At 35.7% G+C, this 13,146-nt stretch overlaps 1 protein-coding gene across 1 annotated transcript; it reads right to left on the bottom strand.

Moving 5' to 3' along the window:
- Positions 1–301: 301 nt before the first annotated feature.
- Positions 302–8,999, bottom strand: LOC115447465 (luciferin 4-monooxygenase-like). The gene is made up of 12 exons (XM_037436840.1): positions 8,647–8,999; positions 7,627–7,789; positions 6,827–7,034; positions 6,318–6,516; positions 5,643–5,765; positions 4,813–4,987; positions 4,405–4,545; positions 3,515–3,640; positions 2,686–2,769; positions 2,420–2,563; positions 1,551–1,716; positions 302–470 (listed from the first exon to the last, which is right to left on the bottom strand). Exons 1-12 carry the CDS (start codon positions 8,658–8,660, stop codon positions 343–345), a joined length of 1,671 nt encoding a protein of 556 aa, XP_037292737.1. The 5' UTR covers positions 8,661–8,999; the 3' UTR covers positions 302–342.
- Between the last annotated feature and the right edge of the window lie 4,147 nt (positions 9,000–13,146).

Here is a 13,146-nt window from a genome sequence, read left to right as displayed (position 1 = left end):
ATTATTGTATTTTTTTTTGTGTAAACAATAAAAAAAAATATATATATAAAGTTAAAGGTTTTTTGTTTGAACACGGTAAACTTAGGAACTACTCGTTCGAATTGCAAATTTTTTTTAGTGTTGGATAGTTATTTATACTACGTAAATTTTAAATAAAGGGCTAAAATTATAAAAAAGAATAAGGTAAACCAAAAAAGCCAGCTCGGACTGGCAGGTAAAGAAAGCCCCCTAGCCCAGCTAACCTACAAACCTAACACTACTTAAGTGATTACTAGCCGAAGAAAGGCAAAAATAAACTATGTGATTTCTACGGTTTTATTATGTATTGATAAATAATTATTTTTATTCTCTCTGCGCGGTGAGGACCATTTGATTAAGTTTTTGTCTGTGCAGTTTAGTAGTGGCGGTGAGAGGCAGCTCCCTCATCACGTTCACTCCGCCTCTCAGCTGCTTTGAATCCGCTAACGTGTCTGAAAGTAATAAAAATTGTGTTTCAAATATTTATTGCATTTAGTTGTAAATGGTGGACATTAATTCACCGTTTCCCCAACACACACGTAGTCAGTTATCGTTTGGCATTAAGTACCGCGAATGTTAAGTTGGATCACTTTACTAGAGACAAAAAGATATAAGGCCTTCAAAAACCACCTTGAATAACAAAGTATTGTTTGATATTCCACTGCGCTCGCCATCCTGAGACGTGAGATGTTAGGTCTTAGTAAGTCCAATAATTACACTGGCTACAATGTTCTTCAAACCGGTACACAAAAGTGACTACACACTGCTGCTTGGCGGCAGAAATAGACATTGCGATGGTACCTACCCAAATGGACTCTCACATACAAGAGACCTGCCACCAGTAGTGATTTAATTGGAATGTACATTATATATTTGCGACTGCCTCAGTGGCGTAGTAGTATTTGTACACAGGACAAGTACGACTACTGCGCTGAGGTCCTGGGTTCGAATCCCGTGTTGGGCGAAAAATAATTGTGACTGGGTTTTTCCATCTTAAAACATTACCCAGTCGCAGCTCGGAGTCAGGAAGTTGGTGATGTGATACCCCCGTGCCTCGGAAAGTAGGTAAAGCGGTTAGTCCTGCGCTTGATCTCTGTGCGGTCATGTCGGATTGCCGTCTCACCGAACTATGAGAGTGAAGGAACAGAGAGTGCACCTGTGTATTGCGCACACACTTGTATACTCTAATATCTCCTGCGTACCTGGCTGTTCTCCGTTGAGATGGGCCGCTGTGGCCGAAAATTCGGCTAGGAAGATTCATTCATTCATATATTTAATAAACAATTGTTATTAAGCACTAGCTTTTGCTCGTGGTGCCGCCCGCGTGAAAAATATTTCCGAAATAAAAGACCTATTTGCCTGGGATAAAAAGCAGTCTATAGCACTTAAGAGTAATGTAGCTTCCTAAATGTTTTTTTTTAATCATAGTTGCTGAGTTTAGTGCTTTCAAACAAACAAACACTTCAGCATTATATATTAGTATAGATAATCTGATGTCACGTCAAAAAAATATCAAGTTTTTATAGACTTACTTTTGACTAAATCCTTGATTTGTTGCGGAACTATAGTGTGTCCCGGTTTAGGCACCACGCAAGCTACCGGCAAGTCTCCGCACTCGGGGTCTGGTATCCCCACCACCGCCACGTCCAACACGCTCGGATGCTGTCGGATCACACCCTCCACTTCCACTGGCGAGATCTACGAATTAATGATCATTTTTAAGTCGTAGACATAAACCATACTCTTTTTTCAATATACGTAATACATTTTCTGTTCATTTACCATTTAGTCATTATAATCTCTTCATACTGAAGTTATTTTATTTTATTTTGGAAAACAAACAGTCATATACATCAACAAGTAAAATTAGCTTATATTTTTACAATTCGCAGACTTTGAGTGCAAACAATTTAAAAACTATTACAAATAAAAGGATCATGTTTTGAATCACACATTATCTTTGAAGGGTATGATTAGTAATTAAAGTAACAAATTAAACTTTTTGACAACAAAACTTAATAAATAGATTTTAAGTGTTTAGAGTAAGCATCATAATTGACTGAAAAATAAATCTCTTAATTTTGTTTTAAATTGTGGTAGTGATTTTTTTTAGAATTACTGTAAGAAAAAGTGCCGTCACAGCGCCAGATGAGATAAAAAACAACTGACGGCCTGAGCCCGAGCCTCTAAATACTTGGAAATGCACCGCGGTGACCCTCTTGGGCTCATTAGAAACGGCTTTGGGTTTCTCCGGTAAAAAGTATCCAGCTGTCTGCATTCATCGTCCTTGCGCGGTTCCTCCTAGCAGCACGCCTCCTAATTATTGGCTCAGAGCCCTCCTATAGCTATCTGCTCCCATTGATCCATTTCTTATTTATTCTGTAAGTATTTTCCGACTTACTTGATGATTTCTGTACTTAAGCAACAGTTTCAATCGATCCACGAAGAAGAAGTTCCAATTTTCATCTCGGTAGAAGATGTCTCCTGTCTTCAACCATCCGTCTTCGAAAATTGCTGCTGTCGCTTCAGGATCATTATAATAACCCTGGAAATGTTTTTTTAAGTGGTAGACAAATTGAATTAATTTTAATTTTAAATAAGTAAGTAGTACAAATTAGTAAGATTGTATGTTTTAAGTATTCGCTACTATACAAATAACAAGCTTACCGCAAAAAGAACTTCGCTTTGAAGCCTCAACTCTCCGGGTTTGTTCGGTTCATATATATCTTCACCAGTTATAGGATCTACCAACTGAAAGATCAACAAACTTTTTTTTACACATTTATCATTGACTTTATAGAGTGCCTAAAAGGTTATTTGGGAGAGTTTTACAACCTATAATCAATAAAGCAATCTTGATGCCACAATCGATACGATAGGTATAGTGAAGCACAAATCACAACGTCAGTAGCATGCAATAGTAATTTTTATGTTTATTCGTCTTTAAACGCAATGTACGGCCATGTTTAGGAAAACATAAAAGTTGACGCAGGTCGAGGCCCATAATGCAGTGTGTGTTAGCTTGGGAGTATTCACACATCTAGATCTAAAGAGGCCTGCATTTCTCTTCTGTCTTTGTTCTCCCCCTACTCAAGATCCTTTTGCCATTCCCTTACTTTCTCTCCCACTTCCCTTCCTGGACCGCTGTTGATAAGCTGCGGTTTCGCCTGTATACCATTCAAAAGAAAACCTAGTGCAAAATGCATATAAGAACTATCTTAATCTCAGACAAAAAAATATCATAGGCGTGCCTTGAGGCAGCTTGGATCACGTCGGGGTCACCAGGTGTACGCGCTAATATTGTATCAGTCCGTCAAGGTGTTTGTTGTAATATATATTAATAATCATTTAAAGTTATTTTAGATATAAGTTTGTATATATAAAAATAAGTTTTAGTTATAGTGTAGATTTAAGTTTAGGTTTAAGTTAAGATATAATTTTATTAGTTCCACTACAGCCGTTATACTATATTTGTATCAAAGTAATGAACGTGTACCTTATATTGGAATGGCCCATAAGGTTTCCCACAAGAGCCGGGGACAGAACCAATTGCTTGCAGTACCATTCCAACAGCTTCACTCATACCATAACCATTGGTTACTTTCACGTTAGGTATTAATATCTGAAATACGAATTTGTTTTTAGTTCTTCATATCTCGAATCGTTTGTTTTTTATGTAAAACTGAAATACACACATAAATGCGATGAATGATTGATAAAATACAAGAATCAAGGAAAAGGTTAAAATCTTGTTTCTTCCCATCACTTCTTACTCTCCTTCAAAATAAGTTCGATGCTATATTCTCGTCCAGCATGTTGCAAAAATCAATCAGTTTGCAACCAGCCGCCAGCCTCATATTAATGACATCTAGACGGAATCTAGTCCTGGCAAATTGTTTTAGGTAAACCCACATAAAGTGTCCTCAATCTGGGAATCGAAATTAAGGTCTCCCAATCAACACAAATTCGCTGTGACTCAACAAATGACGCAACTGTGACATCAGGATATATCAAGGGCGGATAAGGGACAAGGTAAAATGGGGTGAAAGTAAATGCAATATAGATCTAAATTATTTACAAATATAGCACTTAAAACAACAAGAAAGTATCAAATCTTATTCACACAGTTAACCTTTAAATGCAATCTATATTTTTGTCCCTAAAAATGAAAATATGCCGCAGAGTATTGTGTACAATAATGGTTTCTTAAGTTTACGCGAATGTTAGACATTTAAATTAAACTATTTTACCAATTTTATCGCGTCGTCCCCACCGTGACCATGAAGGCTGCAAAGTCGTCGTCGGGAGAAAAATAAAATATTAAAACCGCGATAAAATTCGTAAAATAGTTTAATTTAATTGTGTACAATGTTGCGGAATTTTTACCTTCACATCTTCCATAAGTTTATTAGGTACCGCACCTCCGCCAATAAATATTGTTTCGAAACATGAAAAATCACATTTCTCTCTATCACCAGGTTTTATAAGGGTTGTTAACATTGTAGGGCTTGAAATAATATATGATGGCTGAAATAAAACAAAAACTTCATGCAACTCAGATGAATGGAAATCATCTTTACTTGAGTAAAATTTAACAGAGGCTGGATCTCTAACACTATAAGTTTCTTGTTGACATTTTCTATGAATAAAATGTTGGACAATTTTCTAAAAAGTTTTCTTGTAGTCATAGCGGTTACTGTAGCTGCCATCACTGTCCCATCTCAAAAATCTATCCTGTATATCATTATGTACTTTATAATTGAATAAATATACATGTGAAAGGAAGTTACTCACTCTGTATTTGTTTATCAAGAAGTAAGCGTGTTCTTGCGTCACTGTCTTGGTAGATTGCAGTCGAGTGTACTTAAAGACTGGTGAGCCCAAGAAATGTACAATCGCTGACAGCCATTGAATTGGAGATATGATTAGTGGTAATCTTGTCGGTGTCGGAAACGTAGAAGAGATCTGCCTGAAATACATAACCTTTGCACCTATAATTTTTGTAAGAGTTAGTTTACAGAACATTTGCTTAGAACATTTGCTAGAGTTTACAATGTAATGCTCTAGCAAATTCTTTGGTCTAGATTCACGAATAGTAACAGGTAAAAGTCAGTTATCAAAATCATTTCCATATAATGTACCATTCCTGCGAATGCCCGACGCAAGTAAAATAGACTAAAAAACAGTTAATGCAAAGCAAGCTCAAGATCACTGAGTGAACTTGAACAAGTAACTACCTGCTTCGTACTTCGGCTCACGCACCTCACTTCGTGTCGCCTGCGCTCATGCCTTTATCCGTTAAAGAGTGACACCAATATCCTCATTAGTTTTTAAAGTCAGATTGTAGGTTCGATAAAATTTAAAAAACGGCGAATGCTCTATTTTATGTTCAAGTAAATGTTTTAGTATATACTAACCTTTGTAAACACGCTGTAGTGTCATTATTAACCTTAAGAGGTTAATAAACCACTAATTCCAGTAATCTATTGCATGCTTAACAAGTTCCTCAACAATAATAATAAAAAATTGATTAAAAAAAAACATTAGCTAAGCAGATGGGTGAACGCCTATATTACTTCGGATCTTAGACTATGAAAACTCCTCTCGTATAATTTGCAGCTTACCACAAGTACATCATAGACATCACAAAACTTTTATGTGTAACGGCGGCTGATTTGGGTTTGCCTGTGGTGCCACTGGTGGTTACTAGAATTGCTAGTGTAGACCTTGGCGAGAAATCGGAAGCCCTGAAATTAATAAACATGTACTTACTATTTATTATGTGTTTCATACAACAATAAAGTAACCTCGTAATAAATTTTTTTTTTGGATTTTATCACGGTTTTTTTTTATAAGTTTGCCCGACGATTCGAAGACTTCGCAGCCTTCATGGTCACTGGACGGACTGAACTGTGTTCGTTTATTTCGATGTCTAACATTCGCGTAACCATAAGAAATCGTTAATAAACTAACCTAACATAAACAAACTTTAGACACCGAGAAAGTAGGGTAATACATAAAAATATAAGCTACAAATTGAATAGGACATTTGAAGAGGAATTGGAATTTTCTTTATCAATGAGAAGAAGGGAAACATCGCGAATAAATCTACATACCTGATGATTCCACGGGTATGTGAAATTTGGCTACCTGGACTAGGTCAGCTTGGTGGACTAAGGCTTAAACCCTGAGAGGGTTACCCTGGGAGGGTAGGAGAGGAGGTCTGGGCTCAGCTGATCAGTATATAATATAGGGCTGGTATAATAATTTAGCAATAGAATGGAATGTAAGATCTCTACCTGAAATCTTCAACACTGACGTCGTTGCCATGGTTTTTGAGAAAGTCCGCGAAGCTAAGTACTCGATCGCTTTTGTCAAAAGTAATAACTTTTGGTTTTTCCTCTAATACCTCGGAAGCTGCCAGAACGTCAGATAGTTTTTCATTTTGGCAGAATATTACTTTTGGGACATCAATGCGAAATGTGTCTCCGAGCTCATCTGAAAGTATTTTTTAAGTTTGTTTTTTCACACATTTAACCTTGTTACGTTTACGAGGTGTTCCTTGTTTTACGCTTAGTAATAAACTTATCTTTATAGAGGTATTCGATGGATCTTAGGTTTTCCATATCAATACGAAATTAGCGTCATATGATCAAGCCATGATATTTAAAAAAATATATAAATCTTGGTGTGCTAGTACTTATTACTTAATTTTATTATTCCTAATATGTGAATTTCAGTATTACATTAATCAATATTGTATTGGATTTATTAAAATTGTTTCATAAATAATAAAGAAGGCACTTACTGACTCTTAACAATGTGTCAATAGGAGCAATAGTAATACCAAGATACAAGGCTGCGTAGAACGGAATGGCCAAGTCCAAATGGTTTGGTGCCATTAAGATAATGACGTCACCGGTCTTAAGACCCAGTTTTCTGAGCCCGTTAGCACATTGCACTGATCTCTTTAATACTGATCCGAAGGTCTCTGACTCCCCAGTAGCTCCGTCTATCTGTACGCGTTAGAAAAGTTGTCATTTAGTTTCTTAGATATATTGACTATAGTTTGTTTGTATATATATATATATATATATACAAACAATATATATATATATATATATATATATATATATATATATATATATATATATATATATTTATATATAATATATATAATCTATTGCGAGTCTTTCAGACCGTTCTATATAACCGATTTGCTTAATATGGATTAAAAGAAAGGTTTAACGCACAGATTTTCTCTAATCATCAAGCATTGCAAAACATTTAACTGTTACCATTGTCCTGTAGATGTTTTATGTTTCTATAGCTTCCTTTTGCTATGTCTTGGGATCTAATTGAAGTACGCGGTTTCCTTTTGACTTAGAATACTTGCTGGGACCAGCTCTTTCATTCGAGCTTTGCTCACTTAAATTGGTTGAATTGGAGGGAAATTAGGTGTGAATATCCAACTTGATTTCAATATACCTTCAATTTTATCTTTGTACGCACTTACTAAAAACATTGATATCTAATTGTATTTAAAAGCGATAAAAGAAGTGAACTTATTTCATGGAACTGGGTAGTATATCGGGACAAATCACTTACTTGCAGCACAAAATCTGAATTGTTTTTATCTCTTAGATTTTCCAATATGATCTTTCCCAAATGGTGCCTGTCGTCAGGTATTCCAGTTTTCGCGACCAGGCGATGTGTTAATTCATTTAAGTAAAATATTCCAGCGTCACTTGGTATTGCTATGTTACTTCGCCTGAAAAGTAAAAGGTGGATTATCCGTAGTCATGGCTTAACATCACCATCATTATCATCATCATCTTTACTCTTCGCAACAGAAGCCTCCCCTTAAGATTTCTAGGCCACATATAGGATGTTTATTGCCAAGACTAAAGATTAGGTATCTATTACAATAATTACTCTATTGAAAATTAGTAATCAGCACCCACCTCTCGAACTTTGAAGTGCCAAAAGTGCGCTAATCAATCTAAGACAAGATGTTAAGTCTGGTAATAATAGAAGAAGAAGAAAGAAATATTTATTACTGGCATTAAAACCCAAAACAAAAAACAATAAGAAAGTCTATATATAAATAAGTATTTATGTTTCTTAAGATTACAAAAAAAAACAACAAACAAATACCAGCAACGGCGCCTTTCATTCAGCCGGATGCTGTCGTACCACGTTAGTAGTACTGCAGCGCTGATTTTATCTAGTAATTACATTGGCTACTATATCCTTCAAATTGGAACACAACAATGCTTGCAGAGATGCTTGGCGGTAGAGGTGGACATTGCAGTGACCCAGGAGGGGGCTAAGATACCACCAGTGAACACTCAATCGTATAAATAGGGGGTCCTGTTACTTCTACGAAACGACGACGGCGACATCCATTTTTTTACAGTTACGGGAGTTATCGAAGGACAGCTTTGTAAGCTGTATACGAAGAATCAAAATAAAGACTAAAAGTCTGGTATGTTATAAGCCGACCTTTGTCGGGCTAACAAACGTGTCAGGTTAAAAAAAATAAAAAAAACGAATTTGCCCCCTTAGACAGAATAGAGCCCCCCTGACTATAGCAAAGAGTTGAGTAATCTAGACACAATAACGTACCTGGGATCAGCCATCGTTAACTCGTTTTATGGACAGTTTTTGGACGCGTCTTTAGTCTTTACCCTCGAACTTTAAACACCCTCGAACAATGACTACATATTACTGGCGAATTATTTACTTTTATAACAAAAATTATCGATAATCTTAAATTTATCACCATATATTGTTTAGATAATAATTTGCTGAAGAAGGTGACATGTACAATTATTTAGTTCACAGTAGGAAGTAACTAAAAATAATCTAATTACCTACCATTATATTCATGAAACATTGGTTTTTGTTGGCAATTTTTAAAGAAAGTTTATGGCACCCTGACAATTTTATGTCGTACTAATTTTGTATACTTATGAAAAACTAGATGATAATATAATATAGTAACTGTTGGCACATGTTTGACAAAACAAACACCACGTTTTCTACTTATTATTATGCAAACGAAAGAGGAACTTAAATCAATATACTTTTCATCCATCTTTTATATTGTAGAAGAAACACGAAACTCTGTAATAATAAGTTTAGTAATTATTTCAATACCATCATCATCATAGCTTAACGGGTTTGGAAAAAAAATACACACGAGTATAACCTGTTTTGGATAACAAATAGGCATACTTTATTCGGGTAATTTAATCACAAGGGAATAATGGAATTCTTCAACCTCTATTTTAAAGCATGGTGCTGGCATCCTATAGTGTTTTAGGGTTTTTTGTAGCACAAGATTTGTCGTGTGAGCGACGCCGGGAGCCATACAGTTTAAAATGATGAATCATTGATAATATATTATATTTATGCGATAATGAGTTACGCAGGTAACGCAGTGGCCCCAGTCTTCGACAGGCACTAGTGATCGACATTTTCCTTCTACAGTTAAAAAAAAGGGAACTGCTTCTTAAATTTTTCGACATTTGAGGTCCTTGGGGGAGCTTTAGGTCCTTCTCCAGTGAGCAGTTAAACAATTATTTGTTGTTTTTTTTACAAACAAAAACGGCGGCTTACACTGAATATAGTAATATTCTTTGACGAACCGTTTAAAGAGGTGAGCACATTTTTTTTTTAATGTTTCAGTATAACTAAATTTATTTATTATAATGTTATATATCCTATAGCTTTCTTCGATAAATTTTACGATGTATAGAACTTACTTGTACTAAATTTAACAGGTTATGTAAGGTAATTAAAACTGCAATCAAGATATCGTTTATTGTGTATACGATAAAAATAAAAGAATCAAAAAGGAAGTCACTCGCGGGGACTCGCTGCATACAGACCACTTTTAAAAACTCAATGTTACTCTTTTTGGGTATTTTTAGGGAAGACCTGTGTTCACAGTTCCAGTTTTTATTTACTTTACAATATTTACAATCTATATCACCCAATATGCCCTTCTACAATCGTAAACGCTAACGTTATGTATGAGAATGATCTCTAGATATACAACATTATTTTTTATATACCATAAAGTCGAAACACCCAAAATAATACTTGCGGGGTGACTAATGATCAAGCGCATCGCCCGTGCCGCCACTGTGAGCGAGCGGGACGTGTGCGGGGCTGCGGGGTGGGGAAGCGTGTGCTTGTAACGACCGGCTGTAGTAGTAGGTAGTTGGTACTCACTTTGTATTTATTGAATAGAAAATAAGCGTGCTCCTGCGTAACTGGCTTTGAAGATTGCAATCTAGTGTATTTTAATACTGGTGCACCCATAAAATGTATAATCGCTGAGAGCCACTGAAGTGGTGAAGCGATGACAGCCAACCTTGTTGGCATTGGAAATGTAGTATACCTTAGCCTGGAATAAATTATCTTATAACTTAATGTAATGCAATAGATAACAATTTTGCTCATCACTAGGTGGTGGGTAGTATTAGCCGAGATTGGTTAATACTTCGTTAAAGATTCTACCCTCAACGCACTAATTTTAGTTTTTAGAAGCAATCAACTCAACATTTATAAAACATATAAAAAAAAAATCAATATGTTATCTTAACTATGGTAGTTTCAATTGTTTTTTTTTTTATAAATTATGGTGCTTCCTACCAAAAGTAGGGTAAATTTATCGCATAGCCTCTGTGTGTAACGGCGGCTGATTTCGGTGTGCCCGTAGTCCCGCTTGTGCTTATTAAAATTGCTAGTGAAGAGCTCGGCGTGAAGTCTGTTGGTCTGAAATAGTACTTATGTGGTGTTTTTAGGCAATCACGAATAATAATGTCGTGGGTAGAAATCATAAACCTATCAGTTATTGCAGTTTGGTTACATAATATAATATAATCCACTGCACTATCCTCTCCTTTTTTTTTCGTTTTATATCCATCCGATGGCTGTCTGGAAGACAGTGCCTAGAGCGATAAGACCGCCATTTGTACATGTGCCTTTTGTGTTTCTTTTCTTCTTTGTGTCATTTTTTTTGTGTTTGGTGCAATAAAGAGTTAATAAATAAAGAAAATCTACCTGAAATCTTCAACGCTGACGTCGTTTCCATAATTTTCTAGAAAGTCCGCGAAGCTAAGTACTCGATCGCCTTTATTAATAGTGATAACTTCTGGTTTTATGTTTAATGTTTTGGAAGCTTCTAGAACATCAGATAGTTTTTCATTTTGGCAGAATATTACTTACTTTTGGACTATTAATGCGAAACGTGTCTTCGAGCTCATCGGAAACATTTTGTTTTTATTCAAATCGTGATGTAATTTATTATGCTCCCCCTTTGCTGGGACCGTCTGTTGAAGAGGAGGCATGTGTTCAGCATTTGGAAAATTCCTATATACATAAAGTATTTCTATTATTATTTTTATTTACTTACTAACATCCAACAACGTGTCAATATTCTTATCTTCACTTACCAAGTTTATAACATAATAATAATTATCATCTAATGCACATTGCACACATTTGTTGAAGTGCTGCGTACTCCATTATCAATGCATTAACCACGTACTTTATAAATACTAATCAGACTACTTAAATAGATTACATTCGGAAAATGAAAAATTAGATATCAGTGTATACTCACTAACTCTTAGCAATCTGTCAATTGGAGCAACGGCAATTCCAAGATACAGAGCTGCGTAGAAGAGAATGGCCAAGTCCAAATGGTTTGGTGCCATTAGAATCATGACGTCACCGGTCTTAAGACCTAGCTTTCTGAGTCCGTTAGCACATTGCACCGATCTCTTTAATACTGATCTGAAGGTTTCTGACTCTCCCGTACCGCCGTCTATCTGGACGTAAATAATATATCATATTTATTGGAACCATTAATAGGCAATTAATGATTTAGCTCAATTTTATATAATCGATTTTCTACCTTATGTCAACGGCCTTTAGAAATCCAAACCCGGTCGAATTGTGTTCGACAAACACAACGTGTGACTCGATTTGGGAATCGATGCGGAAATCTTTCCAGTAAATTAATTTTGCTGTACTTCACACACACACATACGTCAGCGTGTACACATTCATACAAACACACATACGCTGGTTCACACGCGCACGCACGCACACAAAAGCAATAAGTGATTTACAATTTCAATGTACTACTTTTGTATTCAAGGGCAAAGTAATTTAATAACAGTTAACCGATCAACGTATTCAATGTATAACGTCGTGTTAGAGGGGGCAAAACATCGATCTCCGATAATTAAGCAGAACAAATTATTGAACACCACTTTCAATTTGTGCAAGTGACTTACTTACAACACAAATTCTGGATCCTCTTTAAGATTTTGCAGTATAATCTTTCCGAAATGGTACCGATCGTCAGTTATTCCAGATTTCGCCACGATGCGATGAGTTATCTCACTAAGATACCAATGCGCAGTGTCAGTCGTTTGGCTTACTTTTGATACGTTACTGTTTCAAAAGTAGGAAAGCATTACTATATTTTGAATCATAGCACGGCAAGTGGCCAAACTAAACTCGGTATTTATGCTTCAATTTGACGAAGCGAGTTTCTTGCAGCGAGTAAGTTGAGGTGAGTCTTGCTAAACAACCCCAGTAAGAATTTCCTCGCCATTGCATTCAGACGCGGTATCTTTTAAGAATCACACGTGCGAGGCAAGAAAACTCCTCCCTCTAAGGCTTTCCACCTATTAGGTGTCCATTTTTTTATTATTTTTATATTCTGTATTGAAATCAGTTCATAAACATAATATAGAGGTAGTTCCAAAAGAGTAACACAAAAAAAAAACAAAAACAACCAACACTGGAAGGGAAAACTCTTTCAGCAGCACTCCAGCTGTAAACAACTTTGTAAAGTTACAGAACCAGTTTACTGTAAAGGGGATGTCCAAAAACGGTTTTTATTTGACAACAATTTTTACCAAAATAATATATTAGTAGAATTCATTCATAGTACGTTGAATAATATATATTGAACATTGTCGCATACTGGCCTAATATTATAAAGATAAATCATATTTCAAAGATAAAATTATAAAGAATATAAAAATACTTATGATGTAGTATAGCAAATCTCTAACAGGGGCGTTGTTTCGAAGCTAT

Source organism: Manduca sexta, chromosome 9, assembly GCF_014839805.1.
Source record: "Manduca sexta isolate Smith_Timp_Sample1 chromosome 9, JHU_Msex_v1.0, whole genome shotgun sequence".
NCBI lineage: Eukaryota > Metazoa > Arthropoda > Insecta > Lepidoptera > Sphingidae > Manduca > Manduca sexta.
The sequence above is the reverse complement of the archived record's forward strand: the minus strand, read 5'-3'. Positions and strand labels throughout refer to the sequence as shown.